The sequence below is a fragment of the Halichondria panicea genome, chromosome 15 (assembly GCF_963675165.1).
Source record: "Halichondria panicea chromosome 15, odHalPani1.1, whole genome shotgun sequence".
Lineage (NCBI taxonomy): Eukaryota > Metazoa > Porifera > Demospongiae > Suberitida > Halichondriidae > Halichondria > Halichondria panicea.
Window position 1 is genome coordinate 555,814 of NC_087391.1, and position 19,314 is coordinate 575,127.

At 43.2% G+C, this 19,314-nt stretch overlaps 4 protein-coding genes and 1 long non-coding RNA gene across 6 annotated transcripts; 3 read left to right on the top strand and 2 right to left on the bottom strand.

Annotated features, from left to right (window-relative positions):
* The first annotated feature begins 449 nt into the window (after positions 1 to 449).
* On the top strand, positions 450 to 2,831 carry LOC135348422 (uncharacterized). Its single transcript, XM_064546631.1, has 2 exons — positions 450 to 693; positions 753 to 2,831. Exons 1-2 carry the CDS (start codon positions 523 to 525, stop codon positions 2,691 to 2,693), a joined length of 2,112 nt encoding a protein of 703 aa, XP_064402701.1. The 5' UTR covers positions 450 to 522; the 3' UTR covers positions 2,694 to 2,831.
* Positions 2,832 to 3,589: 758 nt separating this feature from the next.
* On the top strand, positions 3,590 to 4,287 carry LOC135348423 (uncharacterized). The gene is made up of 2 exons (XR_010398747.1): positions 3,590 to 3,986; positions 4,040 to 4,287. It is a non-coding gene; the product is annotated as an uncharacterized LOC135348423 (long non-coding RNA).
* A 5,159-nt stretch (positions 4,288 to 9,446) lies between these two features.
* LOC135349239 (uncharacterized) lies at positions 9,447 to 10,482 on the bottom strand. The gene is made up of 2 exons (XM_064547748.1): positions 10,478 to 10,482; positions 9,447 to 10,208 (listed from the first exon to the last, which is right to left on the bottom strand). The coding sequence occupies exons 1-2, from the start codon at positions 10,480 to 10,482 to the stop codon at positions 9,554 to 9,556; spliced, it is 660 nt and encodes a 219-aa protein (XP_064403818.1). The 3' UTR covers positions 9,447 to 9,553.
* Positions 10,483 to 10,520: 38 nt separating this feature from the next.
* On the top strand, positions 10,521 to 12,851 carry LOC135349240 (uncharacterized). The gene is made up of 2 exons (XM_064547749.1): positions 10,521 to 10,691; positions 10,744 to 12,851. The coding sequence occupies exons 1-2, from the start codon at positions 10,521 to 10,523 to the stop codon at positions 12,727 to 12,729; spliced, it is 2,157 nt and encodes a 718-aa protein (XP_064403819.1). The 3' UTR covers positions 12,730 to 12,851.
* A 4,098-nt stretch (positions 12,852 to 16,949) lies between these two features.
* On the bottom strand, positions 16,950 to 19,308 carry LOC135349227 (WD repeat domain phosphoinositide-interacting protein 4-like). 2 transcript variants are annotated; one of them, XM_064547736.1, is made up of 11 exons: positions 19,152 to 19,308; positions 19,011 to 19,085; positions 18,858 to 18,962; positions 18,714 to 18,801; positions 18,507 to 18,601; positions 18,340 to 18,419; positions 18,072 to 18,197; positions 17,813 to 17,898; positions 17,662 to 17,763; positions 17,374 to 17,507; positions 16,950 to 17,179 (listed from the first exon to the last, which is right to left on the bottom strand). In XM_064547736.1, exons 1-11 carry the CDS (start codon positions 19,198 to 19,200, stop codon positions 17,073 to 17,075), a joined length of 1,047 nt encoding a protein of 348 aa, XP_064403806.1. In that variant the 5' UTR covers positions 19,201 to 19,308; the 3' UTR covers positions 16,950 to 17,072. The 2 variants fall into 2 exon arrangements, with proteins under 2 accessions (XP_064403806.1, XP_064403805.1); XM_064547735.1 differs by having other exon boundaries at positions 18,507 to 18,622.
* Positions 19,309 to 19,314: the final 6 nt, after the last annotated feature.

The following is a 19,314-nucleotide window of genomic DNA, read 5'->3' on the forward strand; positions in this document are numbered from 1 at the left end:
CGATGAAGGCACACACACAAAGAGACTCATTGGGCAAACTGAACTGGGCCAGGCCCCACTGAGAGTCTACGTACGGCCCCATGGTCATCCCCAGGAAACTAACTTGAGCCAAACTGTACATTAGGTGGAGGGGAGGGGTGTCGTATAAAGTGAGACAATAGCTATGCATGTCAGCAATTGTCCCATATAAGGTTTGAAAGTATAACAAGAGAGGAAGGCTATTATAGTGGAGTGAGGGTGGACGCTCACTGACTTTTGTATTTTATTTGTGTATGTACGTAGCCTCGATTCAAGGCTGATTAAAATATGTATTTTAATCGGCCTGGTCTCGAGGCTAGTATGTACAGCAGACTATGCGCGCATGCGCACAATGCGCACATAAAGCGTCTTCTGTCTGTTCACATTGGCAACAACAATTTGACGCTGTGTTATAAGCCAGCACTGCGAGCTACTCTCAGTTACACTGGAACTAACCTCACTTCATTGCTGCCAAGTCTTCTTGTAGCTGCTTAACTTTTCAATATGGTGAAAAGACGTCCTCCTCTGAGACTGAGGGTACAACATGCCCAGACTCGGTACAGGTCCCACAAGAAACCGTCATGGCTCAGATCAATCCTGTGTTATGACAACAACGATGTTGTGGAGCCCGACCACATTGAAACGGGGCAAACTGGAGCACCATTGTCACCCCCAGTAAGTCAACACAAAATCACAATAATGTAAATTCCATGATTGATAACATTTTGTTTCAGGGTGAGACAACTGCTGCCTTGCAGCAAGAGACAACTCCAGAGACAACTCCAGAGACAATCCCAGAGACAATCCCAGAGACAATCCCAGAGACAATTCCAGAGACAATCTCAGAGACAATCCCAGAGACAATCCCAAAAATAATCCCAACACCTTCTCAGCCTGTGCAAGACACTTCCTTCCAAAGGTTTAACGTGTCCTGTAACAACGAAAAGGATTTGTTAACGAGAAATAACATCAGCAGTCAGAACCTAGAAGAAGAGACCCATCAATCATCTTCTCATGACACTTCCTCTCAAGTATGTTCCGTCCCCTGCAACAACAAATATAATTTGTGTGTTGACCTCGAGACTTCGAACTGCCTTGCAGAGGAGTTGACCCATCAAGCATCTTCTCATGACACTTCCTCTCAAGTATGTTCCGTCCCCTGCAGCAACAAATATAATTTGCGTGTTGACCTCGAGACTTCGAACTGCCTTGCAGAGGAGTTGACCCATCAAGCATCTTCTCATGACACTTCCTCTCAAGTATGTTCCGTCCCCTGCAGCAACAAATATAATTTGCGTGTTGACCTCGAGACTTCGAACTGCCTTGCAGAGGAGTTGACCCATCAAGCATCTTCTCATGACACTTCCTCTCAAGTATGTTCCGTCCCCTGCAGCAACAAATATAATTTGTGTGTTGACCTCGAGACTTCGAACTGCCTTGCAGAGGAGTTAACCCATCACTCATCTTCTCATAACACATCCTCCAACAACAAATATAATTTGTGTGTGAGAGATGACGTCGAGAGTTTGAACTGCCTTGCAGAGGAGTTGACCGCATCTTCTTATGACACTTCTTCTGAAAGATCTACTGTCCCATGCAACAACAAATATAATTTGTGTGTGGGAGATGACCTGAACAGGATTGAAGTGACCCATCAATCATCTTCTGTGGAGACAATCCCACCCTGCAACAACAATAATTTGTGCGAGAGAGATGATCTCAACAGTTCAATTAGCCTGGAGAAGGTATCACAGTCATCTTCTAGGGAGCTTCCTTGGGCCTGGGCCTTTGCCGATTACAAGCCGAAAGTAGCCGCAGAAAAAGATTGCCAATTGCCTTCAAGTGGGTCACAATCCAAAGACAAGCAATCGAAGGGTATATTGAGGCGGTCTAAGGGCAAGCTGAGCTCATGGATCAAAAACTCAGTCAAAGCTCTCACGATCTCAAAAAAGAGAGAAAAATTGGTGGATCCTTGTGGAAAAATTGCCAAGGAAAAAGCAAAAATAGCAGAGCTCTACAAAAGTATCGATATTGCTCAAGAGGAGCTGAAAGACGTGCAAATATACAATGCACATCTAGAGTTGCGGACAAAAAATGGTTCCGATTTGACTCCTGACATCAATAAGTCATTGAAAAAAATGCAAAAGCTTAAGGAACAAATCCGAAAAAGTTACAATCAGGTCCGTGAACAAGAGAAAAAAGCAAAACAACTGTCCATTAAGACAGAGAGGACCATGGCAAGACGTGCTAAATTGTTGCATAATGAAACAAAAGACAGCAATTCAGACGAGAGTTTTGATGATGACATTCAACACGGGATCCCATACCAACCATCAATGCCAAGCACTGTCGCTACCACAGACCAGTCACCAGTTGAGATCGTGATGACGCCATACCAACAATCAAGGCCAAGCACTGTCGCTACCACAGACCAGTCACCAGTTGAGATCGTGATGACGCCATACCAACCATCAAGGCCAAGCACTGTCGCTACCACAGATCAGTCACCAGTTGAGATCGTGATGACGCCATACCAACCATCAAGGCCAAGCACTGTCGCTACCACAGACCAGACACCAGTTGAATGGAAACCAGTACATATACTGACGTTGTCTCAAACCAGAATAATCTATGTCTTAGAGGCAGAAGAATGCAACAGATACGTCTTGTTTTAACTCACTCAGCTGACTGAACCCCCCAAAAAAATTAATGTGTGTATGTGTATGTATAATGACTGTAGCGTAGAGAACTGTATGTTTTAGTTCTCTATATCGTATGTATAAAAATGATCATAAGATTGAACAAAATAACTGTGCAACAGAAAAGTTTACATCCCCAATGTTCAAGAATACATCATACGACTCTCGTGTGCTGTTCCCTTCTGTAGTGAATCCATACTTGTGCAGCGTGCCATCGGTACAGATAGCTGGAGGGAGGTGGGGTTAATCAGTTAATTTTTGAGTGAATATAACGCTAAAATGTACGTATCCTTTAAGTAAATTTACCACAGGACCTCCTAGCTTAGTTTAAAGCAATGCTAGCCACACTATGTATATACTATCAGTGTGAATCAGCTCTACAAGAGCGGTAGAGTATAAGTCCACGTTTTTCGACCCAAAAAATGGACAATTTCGGGCCCGAAAAAAATTGATCACTGATCTAAGCACACCATAATAATATTATTGTATAGCCTTTCAAAGAGCTCAAAAGTTTAGGTTCGCAATACTTTATAAATAATTATTTATGATCAAACTCATAGCTAGGCATCCACTCACCTACGACTGACTTCTTGTCTCTGATGAAGGCACACACACACAAGGAGACTCGTTAACTGGGACAGGCCCCACTGAGAGTCCACGTACATGGTCACCCCCACTTGAGCCAAACCATATATCTATGGCCAAACTACCAAGATAATTATTAGGTGGGGAGGGGGGGGGGGGGTATCGTATAAAGTGAAGTTATGCTAATGCATGCAACTGTCCCAACGCAACTAGTTTATGCGCGGTGCAGAATGGTTGTGAGTGATTGTGCGTGCGCATGTGCAATATCTACGCGTATAAAGTGAAGTTATGCTAATGCATGCAACTGTCCCAACGCAACTAGTTTATGCGCGCATGCGCAGAATGGTTGCGAGTGATTGTGCGCATGTGCAATATCTACGCGTCTATTTGTCTGTCACATTGGCAACAATAAGTTCACGCTGTGTAAGAATAGGCCAGCACTGCTCAGTTGGAATACTAACCTCGCTTAATTCAAGTGTAGCTGCTAAACTATTCGATATGTTGTCATCTGTGAGGAGACATCCTCCTCTAAGGGTACAATACGCCCAGACTCAGTGCAGATCCCAAGACAAGGAGAATAAGTTCTCAGGGCTCTTGTTGGATATCATGTGTTATGGCAAGATCGACGTTGTGGAGCCCGACCATATTGAAATGAGGCAAACTAGAGCACCATTGCCACCCCCAGTAAGTCTACACATAATCGCGATGTAAATTTCATGATTGACATTTTGATGCAGGGCGAAACAATTGCTGTCTTGAATACTCCGGCCTGGGCCTTTGCCGATTACAAGACAGCAACAACTTTGAAAGTGGCCGCAGCAAATGATTGCCAATTGTCTCAACCCAAAGACAAAAATCGAAAGAAGGAAACTCATTGATATAATAATGACTGTAGCACAGAGAACTGTTCTAAATTCAAAAAAAGCTCTATCATATATAACTTGTTCATACACAAAAGCAACAACAAATAATTGTACAAAATAGAGAGGTTTATATTAATTTTGATCATCTCCAGAATACATCTCGTGTGCTGCTCCCTTCTGCATACTTGTGCAGTGGGCCATCGGTACAAGTAGCTGGAGGGAGGTGAAGTTAATCAAAAATAGTGAACATAATCTATGCTAAAGGTACATATCCCTTAAGTAAAACCCACAGGACCTAAGCTTAGTGAAAACACTGCTAGCCACACATTTAAAGCTTCAGAATGATCCAACTCTACAAGAGCGGACATAATTGGAAAAAACGCCCGCTTATTATAACTTTGGCCCACGTTCCAGAAAATAGACAATTTGGTCCGAAATAAATCAATGATTTAGAGCACACCTAGCTGAGATAACTCGGATGGAAACGAGGCTAGAGCACATCATGAAAAGAGCTACTAATAGGATGTTCACAACACAATTAAGTTGTGGATACAACTCGTACATGTAGCAAGGCATCCATTCACCTACGACTGACTTCTTGTCTCCGATGAAGGCACACACACAAAGAGACTCATTGGGCAAACTGAACTGGGCCAGGCCCCACTGAGAGTCTACGTACGGCCCCATGGTCATCCCCAGGAAACTAACTTGAGCCAAACTGTACATTAGGTGGAGGGGAGGGGTGTCGTATAAAGTGAGACAATAGCTATGCATGTCAGCAATTGTCCCATATAAGGTTTGAAAGTATAACAAGAGAGGAAGGCTATTATAGTGGAGTGAGGGTGGACGCTCACTGACTTTTGTTGTATGTACATGTATGTACGTAGCCTCGATTCAAGGCCGATTAAAATAGGTATTTTAATCGGCCTGGTCTCGAGGCTAGTATGTACAGCAGACTATGCGCGCATGCGCACAATGCGCACATAAAGCGTCTTCTGTCTGTTCACATTGGCAACAACAATTTGACGCTGTGTTATAAGCCAGCACTGCGAGCTACTCTCAGTTACACTGGAACTAACCTCACTTCATTGCTGCCAAGTCTTCTTGTAGCTGCTTAACTTTTCAATATGGTGAAAAGACGTCCTCCTCTGAGACTGAGGGTACAACATGCCCAGACTCGGTACAGGTCCCACAAGAAACCGTCATGGCTCAGATCAATCCTGTGTTATGACAACAACGATGTTGTGGAGCCCGACCACATTGAAACGGGGCAAACTGGAGCACCATTGTCACCCCCAGTAAGTCAACACAAAATCACAATAATGTAAATTCCATGATTGATAACATTTTGTTTCAGGGTGAGACAACTGCTGCCTTGCAGCAAGAGACAACTCCAGAGACAACTCCAGAGACAATCCCAGAGACAACTCAAGAGACAATCCCAGAGACAATCCCAGAGACAATCCCAGAGACAATCCCAGAGACAATTCCAGAGACAATCTCAGAGACGATCCCAGAGACAATCCCAAAAATAAACCCAACAACTTCTCAGTCTGTGCAAGACACTTCCTTCCAAAGGTTTAACGTGTCCTGTAACAACGAAAAGGATTTGTTAACGAGAAATAACATTAGCAGTCAGAACCTAGAAGAAGAGACCCATCAATCATCTTCTCATGACACTTCCTCTCAAGTATGTTCCGTCCCCTGCAGCAACAAATATAATTTGTGTGTTGACCTCGAGACTTCGAACTGCCTTGCAGAGGAGTTGACCCATCAAGCATCTTCTCATGACACTTCCTCTCAAGTATGTTCCGTCCCCTGCAGCAACAAATATAATTTGCGTGTTGACCTCGAGACTTTGAACTGCCTTGCAGAGGAGTTGACCCATCAAGCATCTTCTCATGACACTTCCTCTCAAGTATGTTCCGTCCCCTGCAGCAACAAATATAATTTGTGTGTTGACCTCGAGACTTCGAACTGCCTTGCAGAGGAGTTAACCCATCAAGCATCTTCTCATGACACATCCTCCAACAACAAATATAATTTGTGTGTGAGAGATGACGTCGAGAGTTTGAACTGCCTTGCAGAGGAGTTGACCGCATCTTCTTATGACACTTCTTCTGAAAGATCTACCATCCCATGCAACAACAAATATAATTTGTGTGTGGGAGATGACCTGAACAGGATTGAAGTGACCCATCAATCATCTTCTGTGGAGACAATCCCACCCTGCAACAACAATAATTTGTGCGAGAGAGATGATCTCAACGGTTCAATCAGCCTGGAGAAGGTATCACAGTCATCTTCTAGGGAGCTTCCTTGGGCCTGGGCCTTTGCCGATTACAAGCCGAAAGTGGCCGCAGAAAAAGATTGCCAATTGCCTTCAAGTGGGTCACAATCCAAAGACAAGCAATCGAAGGGTATATTGAGGCGGTCTAAGGGCAAGCTGAGCTCATGGATCAAAAACTCAGTCAAAGCTCTCACGATCTCAAAAAAGAGAGAAAAATTGGTGGATCCTTGTGGAAAAATTGCCAAGGAAAAAGAAAAAATAGCAGAGCTCTACAAAAGTATCGATATTGCTCAAGAGGAGCTGAAAGACGTGCAAATATACAATGCGCATCTAGAGTTGCGGACAAAAAATGGTTCCGATTTGACTCCTGACATCAATAAGTCATTGAAAAAAATGCAAAAGCTTAAGGAACAAATCCGAAAAAGTTACAATCAGGTCCGTGAACAAGAGAAAAAAGCAAAACAACTGTCCATTAAGACAGAGAGGACCATGGCAAGACGTGCTAAATTGTTGCATAATGAAACAAAAGACAGCAATTCAGACGAGAGTTTTGATGATGACATTCAACACGGGATCCCATACCAACCATCAATGCCAAGCACTGTCGCTACCACAGACCAGTCACCAGTTGAGATTGTGATGATGCCATACCAACCATCAAGGCCAAGCACTGTCGCTACCACAGACCAGACACCAGTTGAATGGAAACCAGTACATATACTGACATTGTCTCAAACCAGAATAATCTATGTCTTAGAGGCAGAAGAATGCAACAGATACGTCTTGTTTTAACTCACTCAGCTGACTGAACCCCCCAAAAAAATTAATGTGTGTATGTGTATGTATAATGACTGTAGCGTAGAGAACTGTATGTTTTAGTTCTCTATATCGTGTGTATAAAAATGATCATAAGATTGAACAAAATAACTGTACAACAGAAAAGTTTACATCCCCAATGTTCAAGAATACATCATACGACTCTCGTGTGCTGTTCCCTTCTGTAGTGAATCCATACTTGTGCAGCGTGCCATCGGTACAGATAGCTGGAGGGAGGTGGGGTTAATCAGTTAATTTTTGAGTGAATATAACGCTAAAATGTACGTATCCTTTAAGTAAATTTACCACAGGACCTCCTAGCTTAGTTTAAAACAATGCTAGCCACACTATGTATATACTATCAGTGTGAACCAGCTCTACAAGAGCGGTAGAGTATAAGTCCACGTTTTTCGACCCAAAAAATGGACAATTTCGGGCCCGAAAAAAATTGATCACTGATCTAAGCACACCATAATAATATTATTGTATAGCCTTTCAAAGAGCTCAAAAGTTTAGGTTCGCAATACTTTATAAATAATTATTTATGATCAAACTCATAGCTAGGCATCCACTCACCTACGACTGACTTCTTGTCTCTGATGAAGGCACACACACACAAGGAGACTCGTTAACTGGGACAGGCCCCACTGAGAGTCCACGTACATGGTCACCCCCACTTGAGCCAAACCATATATCTATGGCCAAACTACCAAGATAATTATTAGGTGGGGAGGGGGGGGGGGTATCCTATAAAGTGAAGTTATGCTAAGGCATGCAACTGTCCCAACGCAACTAGTTTATGCGCGCATGCGCAGAATGGTTGTGCGTTTGTGCGCATGTGCAATATCTACGTGTCTATTTGTCTGTCACATTGGCAACAATAAGTTCACGCCGTGTAAGAATAGGCCAGCACTGCTCAGTTGGAATACTAACCTCGCTTAATTAATTCAAGTGTAGCTGCTAAACTATTTGATATGTTGTCATCTGTGAGGAGACATCCTCCTCTAAGGGTACAATACGCCCAGACTCAGTGCAGATCCCAAGACAAGGAGAATAAGTTCTCAGGGCTCTTGTTGGATATCATGTGTTATGGCAAGATCGACGTTGTGGAGCCCGACCATATTGAAATGAGGCAAACTAGAGCACCATTGCCACCCCCAGTAAGTCTACACATAATCGCGATGTAAATTTCATGATTGACATTTTGATGCAGGGCGAAACAATTGCTGTCTTGAATACTCCGGCCTGGGCCTTTGCCGATTACAAGACAGCAACAACTTTGAAAGTGGCCGCAGCAAATGATTGCCAATTGTCTCAACCCAAAGACAAAAATCGAAAGAAGGAAACTCATTGATATAATAATGACTGTAGCATAGAGAACTGTTCTAAATTCAAAAAAAGCTCTATCATATAATTATAACTTGTTCATACACAAAAGCAACAACAAATAATTGTACAAAATAGAGAGGTTTACATTAATTTTGATCATCTCCAGAATACATCTCGTGTGCTGCTCCCTTCTGCATACTTGTGCAGTGGGCCATCGGTACAAGTAGCTGGAGGGAGGTGAAGTTAATCAAAAATAAGTGAACATAATCTATGCTAAAGGTACATATCCCTTAAGTAAAACCCACAGGACCTAAGCTTAGTGAAAACACTGCTAGCCACACACATTTAAAGCTTCAGAATGATCCAACTCTACAAGAGCGGACATAATTGGAAAAACGCCCGCTTATTATAACTTTGGCCCACGTTTCAGAAAATAGACAATTTGGTCCGAAATAAATCAATGATTTAGAGCACACCTAGCTGAGATAACTCGGATGGAAACGAGGCTAGAGCACATCATGAAAAGAGCTACTAATAGGATGTTCACAACACAATTAAGTTGTGGATACAACTGGTACATGTAGCAAGGCATCCATTCACCTACGACTGACTTCTTGTCTCCGATGAAGGCACACACACAAAGAGACTCATTGGGCAAACTGAACTGGGCCAGGCCCCACTGAGAGTCTACGTACGGCCCCATGGTCATCCCCAGGAAACTAACTTGAGCCAAACTGTACATTAGGTGGAGGGGAGGGGTGTCGTATAAAGTGAGACAATAGCTATGCATGTCAGCAATTGTCCCATATAAGGTTTGAAAGTATAGATAGATAGATAGAAGATAGAACTTTTTATTTGGGCAGGAAATGCTGCATCCACAGTGTGGGTTTTAATGCAGGTCCTGTATACTATACAGACATGAACAAAAGACAAGAACGTAGAAAAATAATTGCTTAGTTGCAGTTAGAGAACAGTTTGTGTATAATGTTCTTGAACGCTGGTACTGTTTTTGTTTTCTTGAGTTCTTGAGGAAGCGCATTGTACTTGAGAGCTCCTTGAAAACTGAAACTTTTCCTGAGTAGCTCAGTGGATGGTCTTGGAAGGTGGAGATTATCTTGTCCATGAGTTGTTACTTGTGCTTGTCTGCTACTGTGTTCGGAGTTCTTTGTGAATAGTTCTTGCAAGTACTTAGGTGCTGTTTTAATTATGCTGCGGTGGACTTGTACCAGCATTAGCTCTTCTCGACGCTGTTCTAGAGTAGTCCATCCTAGCTCGCTACGCAGCGGAGAACTTGGAGTCCTAGGAGGCTTGCCCAGGATGACCCTCATGCCATAATTCTGGATGCTCTCAACTCTATCTTTGAGCTTGCTGCTACAGGCATGCCATACTACTGAGCAGTAGTCCAAGTGGGGGCGAACCAAGGCATTAAAGAGGAGTTTCCTTGTGTTGATGGGGATGCTTGGGCTTATTTTTCTGAGACAGGCAATTCCAGCTGATGCTTTTTTCTTTACACCGCTGATGTGTGAGTTCCATTTAAGGTCTCTGTCTACAGTGACTCCTAGGTATTTGATTGAGTCCGTCTCCTTAATGTATAACAAGAGAGGAAGGCTATTATAGTGGAGTGAGGGTGGACGCTCACTGACTTTTGTATTTTATTTGTATGTACGTGTATGTACGTAGCCTCGATTCAAGGCTGATTAAAATATGTATTTTAATCGGCCTGGTCTCGAGGCTAGTATGTACAGCAGACTATGCGCGCATGCGCACAATGCGCACATAAAGCGTCTTCTGTCTGTTCACATTGGCAACAACAATTTGACGCTGTGTTATAAGCCAGCACTGCGAGCTACTCTCAGTTACACTGGAACTAACCTCACTTCATTGCTGCCAAGTCTTCTTGTAGCTGCTTGACTTTTCAATATGGTGAAAAGACGTCCTCCTCTGAGACTGAGGGTACAACACGCCCAGACTCGGTACAGGTCCCACAAGAAACCGTCATGGCTCAGATCAATCCTGTGTTATGACAACAACGATGTTGTGGAGCCCGACCACATTGAAACGGGGCAAACTGGAGCACCATTGTCACCCCCAGTAAGTCAACACAAAATCACAATATTCCATGATTGATAACATTTTGTTTCAGGGTGAGACAACTGCTGCCTTGCAGCAAGAGACAACTCCAGAGACAACTCCAGAGACAATCCCAGAGACAATCCCAGAGACAATCCCAGAGACAATTCCAGAGACAATCTCAGAGACAATCCCAGAGACAATCCCAAAAATAATCCCAACAACTTCTCAGTCTGTGCAAGACACTTCCTTCCAAAGGTTTAACGTGTCCTGTAACAACGAAAAGGATTTGTTAACGAGAAATAACATCAGCAGTCAGAACCTAGAAGAAGAGACCCATCAATCATCTTCTCATGACACTTCCTCTCAAGTATGTTCCGTCCCCTGCAACAACAAATATAATTTGTGTGTTGACCTCGAGACTTCGAACTGCCTTGCAGAGGAGTTGACCCATCAAGCATCTTCTCATGACACTTCCTCTCAAGTATGTTCCGTCCCCTGCAGCAACAAATATAATTTGCGTGTTGACCTCGAGACTTCGAACTGCCTTGCAGAGGAGTTGACCCATCAAGCATCTTCTCATGACACTTCCTCTCAAGTATGTTCCGTCCCCTGCAGCAACAAATATAATTTGCGTGTTGACCTCGAGACTTCGAACTGCCTTGCAGAGGAGTTGACCCATCAAGCATCTTCTCATGACACTTCCTCTCAAGTATGTTCCGTCCCCTGCAGCAACAAATATAATTTGTGTGTTGACCTCGAGACTTCGAACTGCCTTGCAGAGGAGTTGACCCATCAAGCATCTTCTCATGACACTTCCTCTCAAGTATGTTCCGTCCCCTGCAGCAACAAATATAATTTGTGTGTTGACCTCGAGACTTCGAACTGCCTTGCAGAGGAGTTAACCCATCACTCATCTTCTCATGACACATCCTCCAACAACAAATATAATTTGTGTGTGAGAGATGACGTCGAGAGTTTGAACTGCCTTGCAGAGGAGTTGACCGCATCTTCTTATGACACTTCTTCTGAAAGATCTACCGTCCCATGCAACAACAAATATAATTTGTGTGTGGGAGATGACCTGAACAGGATTGAAGTGACCCATCAATCATCTTCTGTGGAGACAATCCCACCCTGCAACAACAATAATTTGTGCGAGAGAGATGATCTCAACGATTCAATCAGCCTGGAGAAGGTATCACAGTCATCTTCTAGGGAGCTTCCTTGGGCCTGGGCCTTTGCCGATTACAAGCCGAAAGTGGCCGCAGAAAAAGATTGCCAATTGCCTTCAAGTGGGTCACAATCCAAAGACAAGCAATCGAAGGGTATATTGAGGCGGTCTAAGGGCAAGCTGAGCTCATGGATCAAAAACTCAGTCAAAGCTATCACGATCTCAAAAAAGAGAGAAAAATTGGTGGATCCTTGTGGAAAAATTGCCAAGGAAAAAGCAAAAATAGCAGAGCTCTACAAAAGTATCGATATTGCTCAAGAGGAGCTGAAAGACGTGCAAATATACAATGCGCATCTAGAGTTGCGGACAAAAAATGGTTCCGATTTAACTCCTGACATCAATAAGTCATTGAAAAAAATGCAAAAGCTTAAGGAACAAATCCGAAAAAGTTACAATCAGGTCCGTGAACAAGAGAAAAAAGCAAAACAACTGTCCATTAAGACAGAGAGGACCATGGCAAGACGTGCTAAATTGTTGCATAATGAAACAAAAGACAGCAATTCAGACGAGAGTTTTGATGATGACATTCAACACGGGATCCCATACCAACCATCAATGCCAAGCACTGTCGCTACCACAGACCAGTCACCAGTTGAGATCGTGATGATGCCATACCAACCATCAATGCCAAGCACTGTCGCTACCACAGACCAGTCACCAGTTGAGATCGTGATGATGCCATACCAACCATCAAGGCCAAGCACTGTCGCTACCACAGACCAGACACCAGTTGAATGGAAACCAGTACATATACTGACGTTGTCTCAAACCAGAATAATCTATGTCTTAGAGGCAGAAGAATGCAACAGATATGTCTTGTTTTAACTCACTCAGCTGACTGAACTCCCCAAAAAAATTAATGTGTGTATGTGTATGTATAATGACTGTAGCGTAGAGAACTGGTTCTCTATATCGTGTATAAAAATGATCATAAGATTGAACAAAATAACTGTACAACAGAAAAGTTTACATCCCCAATGTTCAAGAATACATCATACGACTCTCGTGTGCTGTTCCCTTCTGTAGTGAATCCATACTTGTGCAGCATGCCATCGGTACAGATAGCTGGAGGGAGGTGGGGTTAATCAGTTAATTTTTGAGTGAATATAACGCTAAAATGTACGTATCCTTTAAGTAAATTTACCACAGGACCTCCTAGCTTAGTTTAAAACAATGCTAGCCACACTATGTATATACTATCAGTGTGAACCAGCTCTACAAGAGCGGTAGAATATAAGTCCACGTTTTTCGACCCAAAAAATGGACAATTTCGGGCCCGAAAAAAATTGATCACTGATCTAAGCACACCATAATAATATTATTGTATAGCCTTTCAAAGAGCTCAAAAGTTTAGGTTCGCAATACTTTATAAATAATTATTTATGATCAAACTCATAGCTAGGCATCCACTCACCTACGACTGACTTCTTGTCTCTGATGAAGGCACACACACACAAGGAGACTCGTTAACTGGGACAGGCCCCACTGAGAGTCCACGTACATGGTCACCCCCACTTGAGCCAAACCATATATCTATGGCCAAACTACCAAGATAATTATTAGGTGGGGAGGGGGGGGGGGGTATCGTATAAAGTGAAGTTATGCTAAGGCATGCAACTGTCCCAACGCAACTAGTTTATGCGCGCATGCGCAGAATGGTTGTGCGTTTGTGCGCATGTGCAATATCTACGCGTCTATTTGTCTGTCACATTGGCAACAATAAGTTCATGCTGTGTAAGAATAGGCCAGCACTGCTCAGTTGGAATACTAACCTCGCTTAATTAATTCAAGTGTAGCTGCTAAACTATTCGATATGTTGTCATCTGTGAGGAGACATCCTCCTCTAAGGGTACAACACGCCCAGACTCAGTGCAGATCCCAAGACAAGGAGAATAAGTTCTCAGGGCTCTTGTTGGATATCATGTGTTATGGCAAGATCGACGTTGTGGAGCCCGACCATATTGAAATGAGGCAAACTAGAGCACCATTGCCACCCCCAGTAAGTCTACACATAATCGCGATGTAAATTTCATGATTGACATTTTGATGCAGGGCGAAACAATTGCTGTCTTGAATACTCCGGCCTGGGCCTTTGCCGATTACAAGACAGCAACAACTTTGAAAGTGGCCGCAGCAAATGATTGCCAATTGTCTCAACCCAAAGACAAAAATCGAAAGAAGGAAACTCATTGATATAATAATGACTGTAGCATAGAGAACTGTTCTAAATTCAAAAAAGCTCTATCATATATAACTTGTTCATACACAAAAGCAACAACAAATAATTGTACAAAATAGAGAGGTTTACATTAATTTTGATCATCTCCAGAATACATCTCGTGTGCTGCTCCCTTCTGCATACTTGTGCAGTGGGCCATCGGTACAAGTAGCTGGAGGGAGGTGAAGTTAATCAAAAATAGTGAACATAATCTATGCTAAAGGTACATATCCCTTAAGTAAAACCCACAGGACCTAAGCTTAGTGAAAACACTGCTAGCCACACATTTAAAGCTTCAGAATGATCCAACTCTACAAGAGCGGACATAATTGGAAAAAACGCCCGCTTATAAAGTGAGACAATAGCTATGCATGTCAGCAATTGTCCCATATAAGGTTTGAAAGTATAACAAGAGAGGAGGGCTATTATAGTGGAGTGAGGGTGGACGCTCACTGACTTTTGTATTTTATTTGTATAATTATGTACATGTATGTACGTAGCCTCGATTCAAGGCTGATTAAAATATGTATTTTAATCGGCCTGGTCTCGAGGCTAGTATGTACAGCAGACTATGCGCGCATGCGCACAATGCGCACATAAAGCGTCTTCTGTCTGTTCACATTGGCAACAACAATTTGACGCTGTGTTATAAGCCAGCACTGCGAGCTACTCTCAGTTACACTGGAACTAACCTCACTTCATTGCTGCCAAGTCTTCTTGTAGCTGCTTAACTTTTCAATATGGTGAAAAGACGTCCTCCTCTGAGACTGAGGGTACAACACGCCCAGACTCGGTACAGGTCCCACAAGAAACCGTCATGGCTCAGATCAATCCTGTGTTATGACAACAACGATGTTGTGGAGCCCGACCACATTGAAACGGGGCAAACTGGAGCACCATTGTCACCCCCAGTAAGTCAACACAAAATCACAATAATGTAAATTCCATGATTGATAACATTTTGTTTCAGGGTGAGACAACTGCTGCCTTGCAGCAAGAGACAACTCCAGAGACAACCCCAGAGACAATCCTAGAGACAATTCCAGAGACAATCCCAGAGACAATCCCAGAGACAATTCCAGAGACAATCTCAGAGACAATCCCAGAGACAATCCCAAAAATAATCCCAACAACTTCTCAGTCTGTGCAAGACACTTCCTTCCAAAGGTTTAACGTGTCGTGTAACAACGAAAAGAATTTGTTAACGAGAAATAACATCAGCAGTCAGAACCTAGAAGAAGAGACCCATCAATCATCTTCTCATGACACTTCCTCTCAAGTATGTTCCGTCCCCTGCAACAACAAATATAATTTGTGTGTTGACCTCGAGACTTTGAACTGCCTTGCAGAGGAGTTGACCCATCAAGCATCTTCTCATGACACTTCCTCTCAAGTATGTTCCGTCCCCTGCAGCAACAAATATAATTTGCGTGTTGACCTCGAGACTTCGAACTGCCTTGCAGAGGAGTTGACCCATCAAGCATCTTCTCATGACACTTCCTCTCAAGTATGTTCCGTCCCCTACAGCAACAAATATAATTTGGGTGTTGACCTCGAGACTTCGAACTGCCTTGCAGAGGAGTTGACCCATCAAGCATCTTCTCATGACACTTCCTCTCAAGTATGTTCCGTCCCCTGCAGCAACAAATATAATTTGTGTGTTGACCTCGAGACTTCGAACTGCCTTGCAGAGGAGTTAACCCATCACTCATCTTCTCATAACACATCCTCCAACAACAAATATAATTTGTGTGTGAGAGATGACGTCGAGAGTTTGAACTGCCTTGCAGAGGAGTTGACCGCATCTTCTTATGACACTTCTTCTGAAAGATCTACCATCCCATGCAACAATAAATATAATTTGTGTGTGGGAGATGACCTGAACAGGATTGAAGTGACCCATCAATCATCTTCTGTGGAGACAATCCCACCCTGCAACAACAATAATTTGTGCGAGAGAGATGATCTCAACGGTTCAATCAGCCTGGAGAAGGTATCACAGTCATCTTCTAGGGAGCTTCCTTGGGCCTGGGCCTTTGCCGATTACAAGCCGAAAGTGGCCGCAGAAAAAGATTGCCAATTGCCTTCAAGTGGGTCACAATCCAAAGACAAGCAATCGAAGGGTATATTGAGGCGGTCTAAGGGCAAGCTGAGCTCATGGATCAAAAACTCAGTCAAAGCTCTCACGATCTCAAAAAAGAGAGAAAAATTGGTGGATCCTTGTGGAAAAATTGCCAAGGAAAAAGCAAAAATAGCAGAGCTCTACAAAAGTATCGATATTGCTCAAGAGGAGCTGAAAGACGTGCAAATATACAATGCACATCTAGAGTTGCGGACAAAAAATGGTTCCGATTTGACTCCTGACATCAATAAGTCATTGAAAAAAATGCAAAAGCTTAAGGAACAAATCCGAAAAAGTTACAATCAGGTCCGTGAACAAGAGAAAAAAGCAAAACAACTGTCCATTAAGACAGAGAGGACCATGGAAAGACGTGCTAAATTGTTGCATAATGAAACAAAAGACAGCAATTCAGACGAGAGTTTTGATGATGACATTCAACACGGGATCCCATACCAACCATCAAGGCCAAGCACTGTCGCTACCACAGACCAGTCACCAGTTGAGATCGTGATGACGCCATACCAACCATCAATGCCGAGCACTGTCACTATCACAGACCAGTCACCAGTTGAATGGAAACCAGTACATATACTGACGTTGTCTCAAACCAGAATAATCTATGTCTTAGAGGCAGAAGAATGCAACAGATATGTCTTGTTTTAACTCACTCAGCTGACTGAACCCCCCCCCAAAAAATTTAATGTGTGTGTGTATGTATAATGACTGTAGCGTAGAGAACTGTATGTTTTAGTTCTCTATATCGTGTGTATAAAAATGATCATAAGATTGAACAAAAACAACAAAATTAAGGATTGTACAACAAAAAAGTTACATTTGATCATCCCCAATGTTCAAGAATACATCATACGACTCTCGTGTGCTGTTCCCTTCTGTAGTGAATCCATACTTGTGCAGCGTGCCATCGGTACAGATAGCTGGAAGGGTTAATCCATAAACATTGTAATCAGTAAAAATGTTTAGTGAATATAACGCTAAACCGTGCGTATTTTTAGTCTCACAGGACGACCTATACTTTTTAACTAAGTACTATCAGTGTGATCCAGCTCTACAAGAGCAGTAGAGAATTGGACCAACTTATGAAATTTATGGTAGCTAGGCATCCACTCACCTACGACTGACTTCTTGTCTCCGATGAAGGCACACACACAAGGAGACTCATTGGGCAAACTGAACTGGGCCAGGCCCCACTGAGAGTCTACGTACGGCCCCATGGTCATCCCCAGGAGACTAACTTGAGCCAAACTGTACAAGATAATAAACTAGGTAACAGGGGGAGAGGTGTCGCATAGCACGTTGACAATAGCTATACATGTCAGCAATTGTCCCATATACGGTTTACAGGTATAACAAGAGAGAAGAGGAGGGCTGTTAGTTGTTGATGGGCATCATATCACACCTTGATTTCTTGTTGAGGCTCTGCTCTTTGACAGCGAATATGTGCACAGTACCTTTATCACTAGAGCAGCAAAGAAAGGCCGAGTCCAAGCTGAAATTGAGGCTGCATGGTGGTATATTATAGACAAGTTGCATGGATGATAATATCTCACCAGTATATGTTTGCTGAGTCAGCTCCTCTCCTGAACTCGGCGACCAAGTTACGAGTTTGTGTGTTATGTATTCTTATCAGAGTGCCCTGTGAGGGGGGGGGGAGGAGTTGTATTTTCTGATTATGCACAAATCATTGAATGTGGGTAACAGAACTAGATTTGTTGTGTTCTGGTACTGAAAGCCACTGAAACTGATGCAAAAGACCATGTCATGGCCGACACTGACACACAGTAAATTAAAATGTTGGGGATGTCTTGCCTTTGTAGAGCAGGTTGCTACTAGTGTCCCGGACTGGTTCATTGAGATGAAGGAGACCACGTGTTGGTGTACATGACAAATGATCTCAGTCGCTGCCCTGTCCGGAGCCTTGGTTGACAGCAAGTCCTGGGGGGGGACAAATGGACAGAGTTGACTTTTGAATATTCATACAATGGTCAGTACTATATCAACACTGGTATATTTGCTTGACAAAAATAATTACCGATACATGCACTTTTTTTATTAAATTTTGTGCAACAAACCGTACCACAATCTGCACTGTTCCTTTCTGAGAGCCTGGAAAGGCCATTAGTTGGCAGTCCACACTCGAGCACACCTCACATAGACCTGAGGAGGGGGGGGGGGGTGTCTTATGAATGGTGGACATGAGGAGAGGGGGGGGGTGTCTTATGAATGGTGGACTGCTGACCCTACCTCTGGGGTTTGGGGCTGTGGCAATGCTGGCCAACTGCTCAGGGTTGTCAGGGAAACTGAAGACATGAATCTCACTCATCAGTATAACTACTAGCCTGGAAAACAACACGAAGATGCTGCTCTACAGTGTATATATTGTCCTCAATAATCATACTCTAACAGTAAATGCTACATACAAACAAGGACGCCATTATATGAGAGTCTTACTTGTCTCTCCTCATTCGCACGGTCACCACTCGACTGGGGAAACCAAACTCATACACAAATTTCCTCTTCTTATCGTCCCAGATCATCACTACGAGAGACAGTATTAGAGCATAATAGAGATTAGAGTTATAACCACAGGCTCACCATTTCTGTCTGGGAACTTTGGAGCTTGCCCCCCTCCAATGAGAGCGATGAGGTTACTTCGACCCAGCATCTCTGCACACCCAACACCACCCACCAAATCAAAGTCTGTGGAGTGAAACGATCACAATATGAATGGAGAATACATTTACTTACCTATCCTTCCCTTCTCGGCAAGCGGCTCCACGTTGTACACCTGTACACCGCTCTCCATAGCACAGATAAAACAACCTGTGGTGTGAATGGATGTAGTTGTCTCAAAACAAGTCATATACTAGCATAGTATATATATCTTACCATGGTCCTGGTTGAATCTGATCTTTAATATTCCCTTGGATACAGGCATTGTAAAGCAAGACACACACGTACACTCTCTATTTAGTGTTTACAGTTTTATTTAGCCACTGTGGGGGTTTTCCCCAAGGGGAATCCCCCTCAGGGGGCGGGCTCCCTCAGTTAA

Excerpts from the sequence above, each read along its gene's own strand:
- LOC135348422 (XM_064546631.1), top strand. The coding sequence starts at position 523 with ATGGTGAAAAGACGTCCTCCTCTGAGACTGAGGGTACAACATGCCCAG. Across the intron at positions 694-752 it reads GAGCACCATTGTCACCCCCA|GGTGAGACAACTGCTGCCTT; the intron begins GTAAGTCAACAC and ends ATTTTGTTTCAG.
- LOC135349240 (XM_064547749.1), top strand. The coding sequence starts at position 10,521 with ATGGTGAAAAGACGTCCTCCTCTGAGACTGAGGGTACAACACGCCCAG. Across the intron at positions 10,692-10,743 it reads GAGCACCATTGTCACCCCCA|GGTGAGACAACTGCTGCCTT; the intron begins GTAAGTCAACAC and ends ATTTTGTTTCAG.
- LOC135349227 (XM_064547735.1), bottom strand. The coding sequence starts at position 19,200 with ATGCCTGTATCCAAGGGAATATTAAAGATCAGATTCAACCAGGACCAT. Across the intron at positions 18,420-18,506 it reads CACAGCCCCAAACCCCAGAG|GTCTATGTGAGGTGTGCTCG; the intron begins GTAGGGTCAGCA and ends CCCCCTCCTCAG. Across the intron at positions 17,764-17,812 it reads GACTCAGCAAACATATACTG|CCTCAATTTCAGCTTGGACT; the intron begins GTGAGATATTAT and ends ACCACCATGCAG.